This window comes from Eptatretus burgeri, chromosome 6, assembly GCF_056783735.1.
Source record: "Eptatretus burgeri isolate ZD-2024b chromosome 6, Ebu_testis_v1, whole genome shotgun sequence".
NCBI classification, from domain to species: domain Eukaryota; kingdom Metazoa; phylum Chordata; class Myxini; order Myxiniformes; family Myxinidae; genus Eptatretus; species Eptatretus burgeri.
Genome location: NC_140966.1, coordinates 27398374 through 27412655, shown reverse-complemented (window position 1 = coordinate 27412655; position 14282 = coordinate 27398374). Strand labels below are relative to the sequence as shown.

At 38.4% G+C, this 14282-nt stretch overlaps 1 protein-coding gene across 7 annotated transcripts in view; it reads left to right on the top strand.

Moving 5' to 3' along the window:
• The window catches only part of LOC147024432 (receptor-type tyrosine-protein phosphatase delta-like), an 881646-nt gene that overhangs the window by 360652 nt on the left and 506712 nt on the right, over positions 1-14282 (top strand). For all 7 annotated transcript variants that reach the window (XM_085884376.1, XM_085884379.1, XM_085884375.1 and 4 more), the window contains 2 exons: positions 9606-9751; positions 12650-12791. In XM_085884376.1, coding sequence (XP_085740502.1) covers positions 9606-9751; positions 12650-12791 — 288 coding nt within the window. The remainder of the gene's footprint in view (positions 1-9605; positions 9752-12649; positions 12792-14282) is intronic.

Sequence of the window (14282 nt, the reverse complement as noted above, 5' to 3'; positions counted from 1 at the left end):
CACCAAAATCTAATCAATTCCTCCTTGTTACACACCCAACCTGTCCACCAAATTTCCGTCCAAAACTTTTCCAAATATTCTGCCCAAAGCAAACAAACAGACAGAGGTGAAAACATATAGTGTAGTATATTGTAGAAAAATCATGCAAATTATGATACAAGCATCAAATTTGGTATTTCTGTTCTGCAGGGCTTTCTGATCAAATCTGCCTGATTGGCCATTTGAAAATCCAAATTTTGAAAAATTTGAAAAAAAAAAAACTTCAAAAAATTTTGAAGTCACAGCTTGCTGAAATTCTTGAAGTGCAAGTGAACATCCCAGACAGAGAACCAAGGGGAGATGCAGTCATCATTGATGGCTCAGCACTTATCAATGCCCTACCTCCACGCACTTCAAAGATATTTGATGACTATGCTAAAGAAGACATCATCCCAAAGGTGGAATCCTATGGTGCCAGGTACGAGAGGGTGGACGTAGTGTTTGATGTGTACAAGAAGTCAAGTCTGAAGTCTGAGGCAAGGTCGAAAAAGGGGGCAAGGAATCGGAAGAAGAGTGACAGGAACCAGTAAGACCCCAAGTAACTGGAGAAGCTTTCTTCGAGATGACAGCAACAAGACTGAGCTGTTTCACTTCCTTGCGGAAAAGATGTTTGAAGCACAGACGACAAGCACAGTCATTGTCACAAAAGGAGAAGATGCCATTAGCAACACAAGGAAGTCACTGGATGCTGTGTCTCCATGTTGTCATGAGGAAGCTGACACTCAAATATTTGTACAAGCCAGGGATGCAACGACGGATGGCAGCAAGTCCATTGCCATTAAGGCTAATGACACGGACGTACTAATCCTAGCAATATCTGTACTGCCATCCTTACAGGAACTAGGTCTTGAGAACATGTTATGTGGATTGCCTTTGGCCAAGGAGCCAAGGCACGATGGATTCCAGTCCATGAGGTAGTTTCTGCAATAGGGCCTGAGAAAGCTAGAGGGATCCCATACTTCCATGCGTTCACTGGATGTGACGTCGTGTCTGCCTTCCGCGGTAAAGGGAAGAAAACTGCATGGCAGACTTGGAACATCTTTGATGATGTTTCTGAAACATTCACCAATCTCAGCCAGCATCCAACATTGATTCGTGATCTTGACTTTTTTGAAGTTTCTTTTGTTTTTTCAAATTTTTCAAAATTTGGATTTTCAAATGGTCAATCAGGCAGATTTGATTAGAATCCCCTGGAGAGCAAACGTTTCAAATTTGATGCTTGATTAATCATCATTTGCACGATTCCTCTCAAAAATTGCTGTTATCTGCCCCACTAATACCCTCCATCCACCTTTGGTGGGCATAGGTAATAAATAATTAAATAAAAATTAGCTGCAGTTTTCTCAAGTTTAGTTTCAGTACAGAGAGGATGCGGATGGGTTTTGCATTTTGAGATACATTCTGTTCAACTTGCGTTATTGTTGCCTTGTGTGCCACAATGCACATCATGCTACTTCCTTTTATAACACAAGGAGAGTACATTGGCAGTGGTGGATTGTTCGTACCCATGATGTGGTGTATAGATTTCTGGCTTGAAACCTAGCAACATCCTTACTCTTTTACCACAATGAAAACTGAACTTGTTGATTACAAATGTTCAATGCAAGTTACTGTTGATGTTATGTGAAACCAAGGGTATGCATTTGTTTCAATGCTTTAATTCCCACAGCCCTTGAGGGATCCTTCACTCGACTGCTTTATCTCCTTCAATTTAGTCATTGCCATTCGCATTTGCATATTGGACCGGGTATTCAACATGACATCTATTGGTTGCACGGTTGTGTCGTTGAATGCAGTACCAATGATCATTAGCTCAAGAATTTGGAATTTGTCTGGGACACCATGGATACGTCGCCTGGTTTTTGTCAAATAACGCCGTCTGATCTTTAACATCCACCAGCTAATGCTAGTTTATGGGTCCCCAGCTTATCGTCCATCCAAGGAAAAGTGCATGCAGAAAGCAACACCCTGCCTGCGAATCACCAGTCCAACAGTTTAAGGTCAGGTCAATAATTAAGCATAGATGACACCGCTCAGAGACAAGTGTACAACCTGTGTCATCCTGTCAGACATTCATCTTCACCATTGAAGTTAATGAACCCAATATCTTCCTTACTCTGTCGCCACTTCCATTGCGAGTTTGCATCTCACTCAAGCACTTCTGAAATGAAAAATAAATGCTTTCGTAACAACCTACCCATCCCTTCTGCATAAGTTTATTCAATTCCCTCTACAATCTTCCCGCACAACCTATAGGCCCTCTCCAGACACAAAACGTAAAGTGAAACATTCCCTTTTCAGCAACACACTTTCCCAATCTGTGGTGTTAACTAAACCAATAGTAAACTGGACATCCTGTATAAGGTTCATGAGTACTGCAGCCAGAGAATATCATTATTCTCACTCTAATGAAGTCAAAGCTTTCAGATCTGTATTCCTCTTATGGGAGCCACTTGCAACGAGTTACGTGTACCTCTGGTGTGTTTCAAATGTATCATTCTACAATGTTTGAGACTCATGGAGGAGTTTGTACATATATTACATACTGGACAAGAACATTCCAACAAAATGGACAAAATACTGTATATAAATAAATGTTTTATATATATATATATATATATATATATATATATATATATATATATATATATATATATATATATAGAATACATATATATATTTTTATATATACAGTAAGTCTTCCCTCAACATCGTCCCGGTTGACATTGTTTCGTTATTAAGTCGATGATATATTCGAGAACATACTCATTTGAAGTCATTCACTGTTCCATTATAAACTTGTTTTACCTCTAATTTAGTCCCAAGCTCATAGTTTTCTTCATTTTAATAAAGCTACAACACACATAATACCCCAAAAAACTGGTGTATAAGCCCACCCAGAGTACGTGCAGTTTAGACCTTGTATACTCTGAGCTGTGCATTGATAACATCAGTGGTTGCATCACCCTCTCCGTTCTCAGGTGTTTGACAAGTATGGTAGTGATCCACCTGACCAGTTGCCACGTGTTTATATGTTAAACCGATAGAAACATCCTGAAGTGCATTGATAACATCAGTGGGTCCTGGGTTGAAGTTACTCAGGTGTGCATGAATGGTGTGTGGAGGAAGTTGTGGTCTGCATGTGTGAATGACTTGAAAGGATTTGAAGATGATGTCCTCGCTTTGAAGAAAATTATCCTTGGCTTGGCCAATAAAGCGGGTTTTGATGTGGTGGAAGAAGCCAACATTACACAACTTCTGTAATTACACAGAGAAGAGCTAACCAATGAAGATCTGAAGCAACAAAAGATAATGATGTTCAATTGATTTGTTTAAATTAAAAAAAAAACTTATTCTCGATGTGAAAATAATGTCTTTTGACTGGTGATAAATTTTTCCCTGGAACAAAACCACCCTTTTTACATCAATTCTTATGGGGAAATTGGATTCGCTTAAAGTAGTTTCAGGTAAAGTCCACTTTTCAAGAACGTAACTTCAACGTGTAACAAGGACTGACACTGTATATGTATATGTATATATATATATATATATATATATATATATATATATATATATATATATATATATATATATATATATATATATATATATATACATATATGTGTGTGTGTGTGTGTGTGTGTGTGTGTGTGTGTGTGTGTGTGTGTGTGTGTGTGTGTGTGTGTGTGTGTGTGTGTGTGTGTGTGTGTGTGTGTGTACAGGGTGGGCATTTATATCTGAGGGTTTTATTATCTTTATAACTTTTTTGTTTCTAAAACAAATAAAATAATATTTCTATACAACATAGGCACATATTTTAAGTTTTTTAATTTGTGAATTGTATTATCTATAAATATATGTATATATAATGTACTGTATATATAATGTACTGTATATATATATATATATATATATATATATATATATATATATATATATATATATATATATATATATATATATATATATATATATATATACACGAGGTGTGTTCAAAAAGTATCCAACCTTAATTTTTTGTGCGAAAACAAATGAAGCTAGGGAGGCGTGGTTTGGTGCATGTATGAAGGCGATCCTAATTCGTATGCGTGAATATTTTCCCGCCTGCAGAAGCTGTCAGTCGCCGACAGACTGCCGATGAGTGAGGAAGTGTAAGTGAGCGCCGTCGCATTTTCGTTTTTGACAAAATGATGGATCACTGTGGTCTCATCGCCAGTGATCACTGTGTTGAAGAAGTTGGGATCGCTGTTCACAGTCTCCAGCATGTCCTATTTAGGACATTTTTTTTAGGATTTTATTTTATTTTAGGATTTTTAGGATTAGACTGTTTAGGAAAGGGCGAAAAAAAAGTTTAGAGAAACATGAAATGCAACCCATTATGTTAATGTGCATGTATTCAAATAGCGAAATCTAAATTTTTATACCTGCAGCACGTCCGGTTTTAAAGTTACCACTGAATATATACAACACTGTAAATACACGTTCGAATTTCGAGCTTGGCGTCAGCGTTATGTACGGAATCAGATGAAAAAAACAACGTAAATATTATATTTTGGGATAAGAAACAGATAATTTTTACTCTGCCTTTTTAAACAGGCTCAATATGTGACAGGAAAAAGAAAAATTCAACACATTTTGAGAGAGTCCAATGTTATAAATTACTAAGAAAATACAGACGAGTTCAGTAGCAAAGAAAGCCACACTTTTAAGCGAAAAATAACGTTAAAATCGAATCTATTTATTTCGAACTTTTGAAACAAATCACTTGAAACATGAAAAGAAAAATAATTCTTACCTCTCGGATCCTCACGAAGCACCAAAAAAATTCTAGCATTGGTTAAATGAAGAATTATCAGACAAATGTGAGTCACCTCGTTCGGCTCGGCATCCTCACGCTGGATTCGTACATTACGGCTCTCGCAAAGACACGGACACGAAGACAAACGCTGTGCTCGACGGCAAATGGAAATGTGCTGACACGCTTGCAAGTGCCTATTATATCCATCAATGGGGGAAGTTTGCAAGACGGCAAGATTTTCTAATGCTAGTGTTATTTGCGTCCGACGAGAGATGATGATTCGTACATAATGGGACTGACACGAAAATCAAGACGGGATTACTTGCGGTCCGAATTTTATTTTTCTGATCACAATTTTTAGGTATATTTTTCTACCGTTAGACTCTGTCATATTTCCAAGAAATTAAGGGAGATTTGGAATAAAAATCATAAGAAACATTATCAACACTGGACTCCTTATTTTTCTCGATGCAGTGGACGCGAAGCGTTATGTATAAATCCATTATTTCATCAGATAGGGTAGATGCCAGAAAACCCGAATAGGGAGACGGAACAGCATCAAAACATAAAAGAGACACCAACGTTCACATTCTGAGTCACCACACTCAAAATAACTGTCACATAAGAAATGTACAGTAAAGTAAAATTTTTACCAATCAAACTGTAACATTTCTAAAGGCCCAGTCACACCTTGACGTTTTAGCCAGCAATGGCAACGTATTAAAATGTATGTAAAACGCTGGCTTACGTTGAACTTTTGATCTTTTTTTTTTAAAGATTTGGACGTATTCATAACGACTTGGTCATTTGCATAACGTATTAGTAACGGACACAGAACGTTTCGTTGTGTTATAGATAACTTATACCAACGAATGCTGAACCTGTTGTCGGCCTTCACAACCTATGCCCAACGATAGTCTAACTTATGCATAGTGCGGTGAACGCATCGCCGACGATGACGTGGCGTAGATTATGAAAAGGCTGCCGCACAACGATTCAAATCATAACCGCCGCAGAAATGGAAGTGTCAACATCGCAGTCTCACCTTGGCGATCTTGCCAGCTTATGCCAACCTCTGAAAAATGCATCTAAAACGCTGGCGCACGTCGAATACGGTATGGGTAAGTTTGGTATGCGTGAATAGAACGCTAAATTACGCTATCATACGTCGTATTAAGTGGAGTACGTCTTGTAATTTTGAACATGTTGAAAATTTTACGACGTACTTGCCGTATGAAGCACACTCCGCATGCGATGGGAATAAGTTGAACGTACGATATGCGATCATTGACACACATCGACACACGTTACTTGTAAGGTGCTCATAAGTCGAAACACTCAAGGTAATGGTTAGCATCAGTGTTCCAGACTCCCTGTTTTTTTTTTTTTCTTCGTTATGACGGTGATGTCGACACTTCAATTTCTAGTGCGGTTATGATTTAAATCGTTGAGCAGCAGCCTTTTAATTATATTATATTATAACCGCACTAGAAATCGAAGTGTCAAAATCCCCATCATACCAAAGGAAGGAAGAAAAAAAAAAAAAACAGGGAGTCTGGAACACTGACGCTAACCATTACCTTGATGTGTTTTGACTTATGAGCACCTTACAAGTAACGTGTGTCGATGTGTGTCACCGATCGCGTAATGTGAGTACAACACGTTACTGATAGGTTAGAAATAAGTTTTGGGTACGCTAAACATTACCTTGACGTGTTTCGACTTATGAGTAACTTACAAGTAACGTGTGTCAACGATCGCGTGACGTGCCTACAACTTATGGCCAGCGTTATGCGGAACATGTGAGTCATACACTGGCATAAGTCTTAAAATTTCAAGCATAGAAAATTTGAGGACAACAGAAAAGTACAACGTTTAAAGTCAGCGTACAATGATGTATGGCAGTGTTTTTCAGCGTGCTCTCAATGTTATCAAAACTTACCAATAACGTATTCGACGTGTACCAGCGTTTTAGCCAAATTTTCCAAAAAATCGGCATAAGCTGGCTAAAACGTCAAGGTGTGACTGGGCCTTAAGGTTACAATACCCATATTCTGTTGCTTTAATTAATCTTTAATAAAACAGGGAAATGGAGAGTATGATATTGCCGGTTTCTACAGGTTCCCCAAGATGTCCACTTTCATTTCTGACCATTGATAGTTTGTCTAAGTACCTCATAATAGTTTTATGTGGAATTTCCCACAAACATCACAGCATACCCACTTTGTGAGCCATGTATATATATATATATATATATATATATATATATATATATATATATATATATATATATATATATATATATATATATATATATATATTGTGTGGATGTATTTTATTGGTTTTGTTCCTTTTTATTGGTTTTGATCGATTTATTTATTGGTTTTATTCCTTAAAATTTGTTGAATTAATTTTTAATTTTTGGTGATCAGTCTTTATTTGCATCACAAACCCTCATCGTATTTATCTTTTACCTTACTTGTAAGACAATTTGTTTGACTGCTATAAATATAATGTGATTATTTTAACTGTACGGTGTATTTGTCATGGCTCAAATTTGTCTTGCATCAGCCATTTTGTCTTGCTTCTGAGATATAATTGCAATTGCTTCTCGAACTTTGTCGGCCAGGTTTATGTGTATAATTCAAAGTTAATCGCTTGAGCACAGAAATTCCAACACAACTTCTCCTGTCACTTCCATGGGGATTTCTCACAGTACCATAAGGTCCAATTGTCCAGAGCTCACTCTGAACTAGTCACCAGGATTTCCTGAATGGTTGTGCGTTCTTAACGAAATCTATTACCAGAAGAAGTTGATGGTGCTTTAAATGGCTCACGTGATCAGCTATTGCATCTGAGACATGGGTGTGTCAAAAGAGCAGTTTTGTACCATTCATACAAAACATAGAATGCTGGGTTTATTGTTCAACTTTATCTATGAACTCAGTGAATTAGATGTGTGTATCATCATGATACATATGAAATGGACAAATATATACAGTAGATTACCCAAGTGATTGTGCACTACTGCATAACCAGACCACTGCAGTCACTGGCTACTGCACAGACTGAGGTGGCTGGCTTTGGTAGAAAGCCAGCCACCTGGGTCTGTATGTCTGGCTGGTTGTCTATCCTGTATGCACTCCAAAACCGCTTTTGCGGAATGAGCTGAAACTTGATGATTGCATTCGGCGTGTACCCAGGAAGGTTAAAGGTGGTTAAAAAGAAATTCATCGCCCCGTTTGTTTCAGTTTAAGTGACAATGCAAATTCTCTATGTAAATGTGAATCGTGCAGTGCCGTTCCAGGTGGGTGTGGGTATTACAAGTCATAGTGTAATAAAATATGTCAATTATCTGCATGAAAATCCCCTTGCAAAGACATCGGAAATTATCATGATTATGAGAGATGTTTGTTTGTTTGTTTGACTTGTATGCACTCCTGCACCACTGAACCAAATTACCTTAAAACTGCACCTTGTGCTCAGGATGCATAGCGAAGATATTAGCGAGTTGGGACTGTTACACCCAACTTTTGTGTTAACATAGAATGTGGGAATTATTATTATACTGTATTCTACAGATAGCAAGAGACCAAAAAGTACCACCATCTATTCTGCTAATTTATGTAATAAATAAGGTTGAGCAGATCTGGTCTCAGTTGATGTTTCACCTGCTTCCCAGTGAGCTTCCTTGGGCCACTAAATACCACATCTTGGCATGTGTCTGCTTTTCTTCCCAAAGAGATGATTCATTTCTGGTCACTTGCTGGTGTGCAAGGTCAACTGAGGAGTGTTTTTCTTTTGCCAAACCTTAAACCAGTTTCTGGAGTATCTAATTCTCTCGTCCTGTTCAGCCACTTGAAAGTCTGGATTTAAATAAATAGTTCAGCAGTCCTCACAGGCTGATTCACATGTTGCGTCCAATGACCACGGCACCATTTCACTCCTATGGTGTTGATTGGGCAAGAAGACAAAGAAAGATAGGCAGATAAACTACACCAGCATTGACACAGGAAAGCAACACCAGCATCATGTACATAAAAAAAATATCCGAGCTTGGCAAACATATTGTGTACACTCCATGATGTTGTACATTGCTACCGCATAATTACTCAAAGCAACACAAATGCAAGTAGTAAATGTGCAGACAGATGACAGTTATTTAATTAATTAATGGGTTTGGCAGTAAAGACCGTTTGAAAGTTGGTGGTGAATAGCTGGTACAACAACGTGCTGGCATTGCTGTTCAGTGAAAAATAAGTGGTCTATTTGGCTTTGAAACTGTTTCCTTTTGTTTACTTTTGAATCATAACCACTCATCGTCCCATACAGCTCAGGTATAATTATGTGCGTCCTTGTAAATCCATTAGTTTATTTTGAGGTTTATTCATAAATTTCACCTTCTTACTTGATGCTTATTTATAATACAGACATATGTTTCACTTTTGGAACTACATCTGTGAGGGGATGATCATTGACAATTTATTATTCTGTATGAGACAAACGAATTCTACACATATTCTGGTATTTGTAGGAATTTCTTCCATTATCTCTGGGTAACTGTTCAAGACAAGCAGTTACCAAAAGATTCATTTTCCATTCAAAATATTGCTTTGGCCCACAAAGGTGGCTTAGGATTAAAGAAACATGTAAATCAGGTTTTACTGCATATAAGTTTCAGACATTGATGTTCCATGAATGAAAGGTAGCAATAAATTTCCTTGATACTGAATTGCTCAAGCAAACTTGCCTTTGCAATCTCCTGCAGTTCCCCCAGAATTTACTCAGCTGCCTGAAGATCAGACCGGTGTCTCAGGTGGTGTTGCCTCATTTGTGTGCATAGCGAATGGAGATCCTCGACCACACATCACTTGGACAAAGAAGGGTCAGAAAGTCAGCTCGCAGAGGTTTGAGGTACGGGTATATGCAGTGAATGGCCAGATAATGCACAGGCCAGCACTTGTTATTTGAATGACCTTTGAGGTTATATAAAAGAGTAACAGCAATTTTTGGTCACCAGACCATGTTGCTTCCTGACTAATACGTCATAGGGGATGCTTTTTGTAAAATTAACCTTCTTGACAACGAAACTACTTCAAACAGTGACTATCTGGAGGTTGGTGTTGAAGCTATTTTAATTCTTAATTTCCCAGGTTGCAGCAGATGCTGCTGATTCACTATTAGCTGGATGTGCCTGCAGGAACAAAGTGGTATTAATCAATTTATAATGGTGTGCTCCTGCATTAGATCCAATATGAGTTTTTTTTATCATATTGATGCTGCTATAATAAATTGAGTAAGGCTTATACTGGACGAGCATGAGTACACGCTGTTGCCTGGTGCTTTTCTAATCCTGTTGCCATTTTGAAGAAAGCAAATTGTTTTTTTTCCTATTTTTTGTCAGGGCCCAAAATACTTCCCCACATCCACTAAGGAATGGGATCGGGGATCATTCCATTCATGCAGCTACAAAGGCTTCGGCACTACAGAGCGATTAAAAAAAAAATCCCCCAAAAATTCAACTTTGTTTTTAAATTTTTCAATTTTTTTTTTCTTTTTTGCCTAAAACACTCCCTGGCACTCATTGATGAACCTCTGAAAATTTGACGAAGATCCGTTTTCCATCTCTGAGAGAAATGGCAACACAGACACAGAAAGACTGTCAAACATCTCTCTTGTAGTGCACATCTCACATGTAAAGGCCCAGTCACACCTTGACGTTTTAGCCAGCGATGGCAACGTATTAAAATGTATGTAAAACGCTGGCTTACGTTGAACTTTTGATCTTTTTTTTAAAGATTCGGACATATTCATAACGACTTGGTCTTATGCATAACGTATGAGTAAGGGACACAGAATGTTTCGTTGTGTTATAGATAACTTATACCAACGAATGCTGAACCTGTTGTCAGCCTTCACAACCTATGCCCAACGATAGTCTAACTTAGGCATAGCGCGCTGCACGCATCGCCGACAATGACGTGGCGTAGGTTATGAAAAGGCTGCCGCACAACGATTCAAATCATAACCGCCGCAGAAATGGAAGTGTCAACATCGCAGTCACACCTTGGCGATCTTGCCAGCGTATGCCAACCTCTGAAAAATGCGTCTAAAACGCTGGCGCACGTCCAATACGGTATGGGTAAGTTTGGTATGCGTGAATGGAACGCTAAAGTACGCTATCATACGTCGTAATAAGTGGAGTACATCTTGTAATTTTAAACATGTTGAAAATTTTATGACGTACTTGCCGTATGACACACGCTCCGCATGCGATGGGAATAAGTTGTACACATGATATGCGATCGTTGACACACATCGACACACGTTACTTGTAAGCTGCTCATAAGTCGAAACGCGTCAAGGTAATGGTTAGCGTCAGTGTTCCAGGCTCCCGGTTTTTTTTTTCTTCGGTATGACGGTGTTCAGTGTACAGTGTGGTTATGATTTAAATCGTTGAGCGGCAGCCTATTAATTATATTGTATTATAACCGCACTAGAAATCGAAGTGTCAAAATCACCATCGTATCGAAGGAAGGAAGAAAAAAAACCAAAAAAAAAAACCAGGGAGTCTGGAACATTGACGCTAACCATTACCTTGATGTGTTTCGACTTATGAGCAGCTTACAAGTAACGTGTGTCGATGTGTGTCACCGATCGCGTAACGTGAGTACAACTCGTAACTCATAGGTTAGAAATAAGTTTCGGGTACGCTAAACATTACCTTGACGCGTTTCGACTTATGAGTAACTCACAAGTAACGTGTGTCGACGTGTGTCAACGATCGCGTGACGTGCCTACCACTAACTAATAGCCACCGTTATGCGGAACGTGTGAGTAATACGCTGGCATAACTCTTACAATTTCAAGCATGGAAAATTTGAGGACAACCGAAAAGTACAACGTTTAAAGCCAGCGTACAACGACGGATGGCAGTGTTTTTCAGCGTGCTCTCAATGTTATCAAAACTTACCAATAACGTATTCGACGTGTACCAGCGTTTTCGACAAATTTTTCCAAAAATCGGCATAAGCTGGCTAAAACGTCAAGGTGTGACTGGGCCTTAAGATTAAGAAACAGTTTCAAAGCCAGTGATTAAGAATCATATGTTTGGTTTGCCTTTTTTGGTGTTCTCATCTGCCAACATAACTCATGATGTTGGTGTCTCGTATTTAAATCGCATGTACTGTGTTGATTGGTCTCTTCATTAGAAATCCATAAATGCTCCTCAATGAGTCTGAGATTAATGTTAAAAAATATACAAATTATATCATGCTTTTAATTTCTTGTTTAGTTTGTTTGACCTATTTTTTTTGGCCAAATTACAAGTCACAAAATAATGCAACTTTCAGCAAAAATTTGTCATACCTCTCTGGCCCAATTGTGTACTGAGGAGAAATGTACTCCCTCCTTATGATCAGGATGTGTGGAACCTCTTTGAAAAGTGTCATCCTCAGACAAGCACAAAATTGTCACCCGTGTGAATCATTGAAAAACTACCATTGCCTTTTATTCCTGTTGAGTTCAGACAATGTTTGGGCAGCGCTTCATTTTTTTTTTTTTACCATTTACCATTTACCAAATTTTTTTTTTACCATTCATTCTATTTCTTCTTTTTCGACTGGAATAAAACCTTTCCCTCTTTTTAAGTGAAGTACATCAATCAATTTTAATCTAACTTAATCATAGATCATCTTATGTGTTACTTTTGGCATAAGCCTTCTCTTAAACCTCAAACTACCACTGATCATGGAAGCTTTTCTTCAATGTATACTTGTGTTAATAGTTCGATTATTTTTTTGTGCATTGTAGGTGATCCAATTTTCAGAGGGTCTTGGTTCCGTGTTGCGTATCCAACCTCTGCGAACACCTTCCGATGATGGCATCTATCAATGCACAATATCTAATGGGCTGGGTGAGGTCAGCACCATCACTACGCTCACTGTACAGCCTGGTAAGATCCCCTAATACCTTCAAGTAGTTCAATCACCCTCTCATTCCCACAAGAATTTCCTATTTGCTTGCACATTTTCTAACCATCTTCTCCAATTACTTCTTCCAATCACTCAATTTACGAGGTTTTTTTCCTTTATCATTAAGTCTTTTTCTCCATTGTTGTTTTGCCTAATTGCTCATTACTACTTTGATCTGTGCTCACTCATTCCTTTTTTCATTCATTACTCACACTCATTTGCTGAATTGTTTGTTCACTTGTCAATTTATGCACATGTGAGTAGCAAATTATACCTACTTGCCTTCACTCTTCCTTTCATTATATGCTCACTCGCATTCAAACAAATGTGTTTCATAGTTGGCAGAGGCACAGACAGCGAATGTAAAAAAACGGGCAGAGAATTGAGGAAACGATTTCTTTAAGCAAAGGTGGACATGTCAAGGTTTGCTTTGGAAGTCCTACGACTGTCTTGCAAGCACTTATTTATTTGATCTCAACGTTGTTTTGAAATGTAGAATATTGGAGAAAGAAGGAGTTAAAGCAGACAAAAAAGGTACGTCGGGCATGACGCATTATAATGGAAGGTAAAGAACAGAGTATTCTGCATGTGACAGCTTCGAGCGACATGCCCGACTCTCCTTGATGGAGCATGGTTGTGCCTTCAGGATTCGGAAAAATGAGCAACGATGAGCAGGCAGAAAGGGTGGTCTCAGTATAAGCAAAATTTGCTTCTTGTCGTTTGCTTATCTTTTTGATGGTGTGATAATTTGTTTCCCCAATGTTTCATTTCCTCCTATGATGGACCCCAAATTGAATGCGATTCCAGCACATCCACCCCTGCAATCTTTCTGATGTCTATTGCACGATTTCAGAAGTCTGATAAATAGTGAGAAAGAGTGAGATAGGATAATGTTTAATCTCAGTTAGAGCAAGTTGGCTTCATACTCATACAAACCACATGGTATGGAACATTGAAAGGATGGATCTTACATCCACCAAATAATGGAACGAGGAATAGCATGTGAGTTTTTCATGTTTACCACTCCTCCTCACTCTCCTCTTTCCCTGCCTTCTTTCACTTTTATATCCAATGTCATACTTGATGTATGAATGGCTCTTTAGCCTTTTTAGAGAGGGTATTTTAGCTTCCACAACCTGTAGCAGCAGTGAGCACTTTTGCATTATGGAATTATATTAGGGATAAGGAGGTAAAACATTTGTTGTGGAATTATATTTAAATTTCCGGTATTTAAAAATACTGTGACTTTTGATTGGTAGATTAACCTCAGGCACCCCGCTCCCACCATGCTGTCTTCCCCTCCCCCACTATACCCTGCCTCCCCAACCCCACCCTTCCCCTCCACATCTTTCCACCCAACAGCATGCTGTTTTTTTTTTAAGTGCAAAATCAGCATAAATAGGTTATAGTGAAGAGCAGATGTGCTTTCTCATACATGGAAGGCTTGCACATCTCACCTGACAAACAAACAA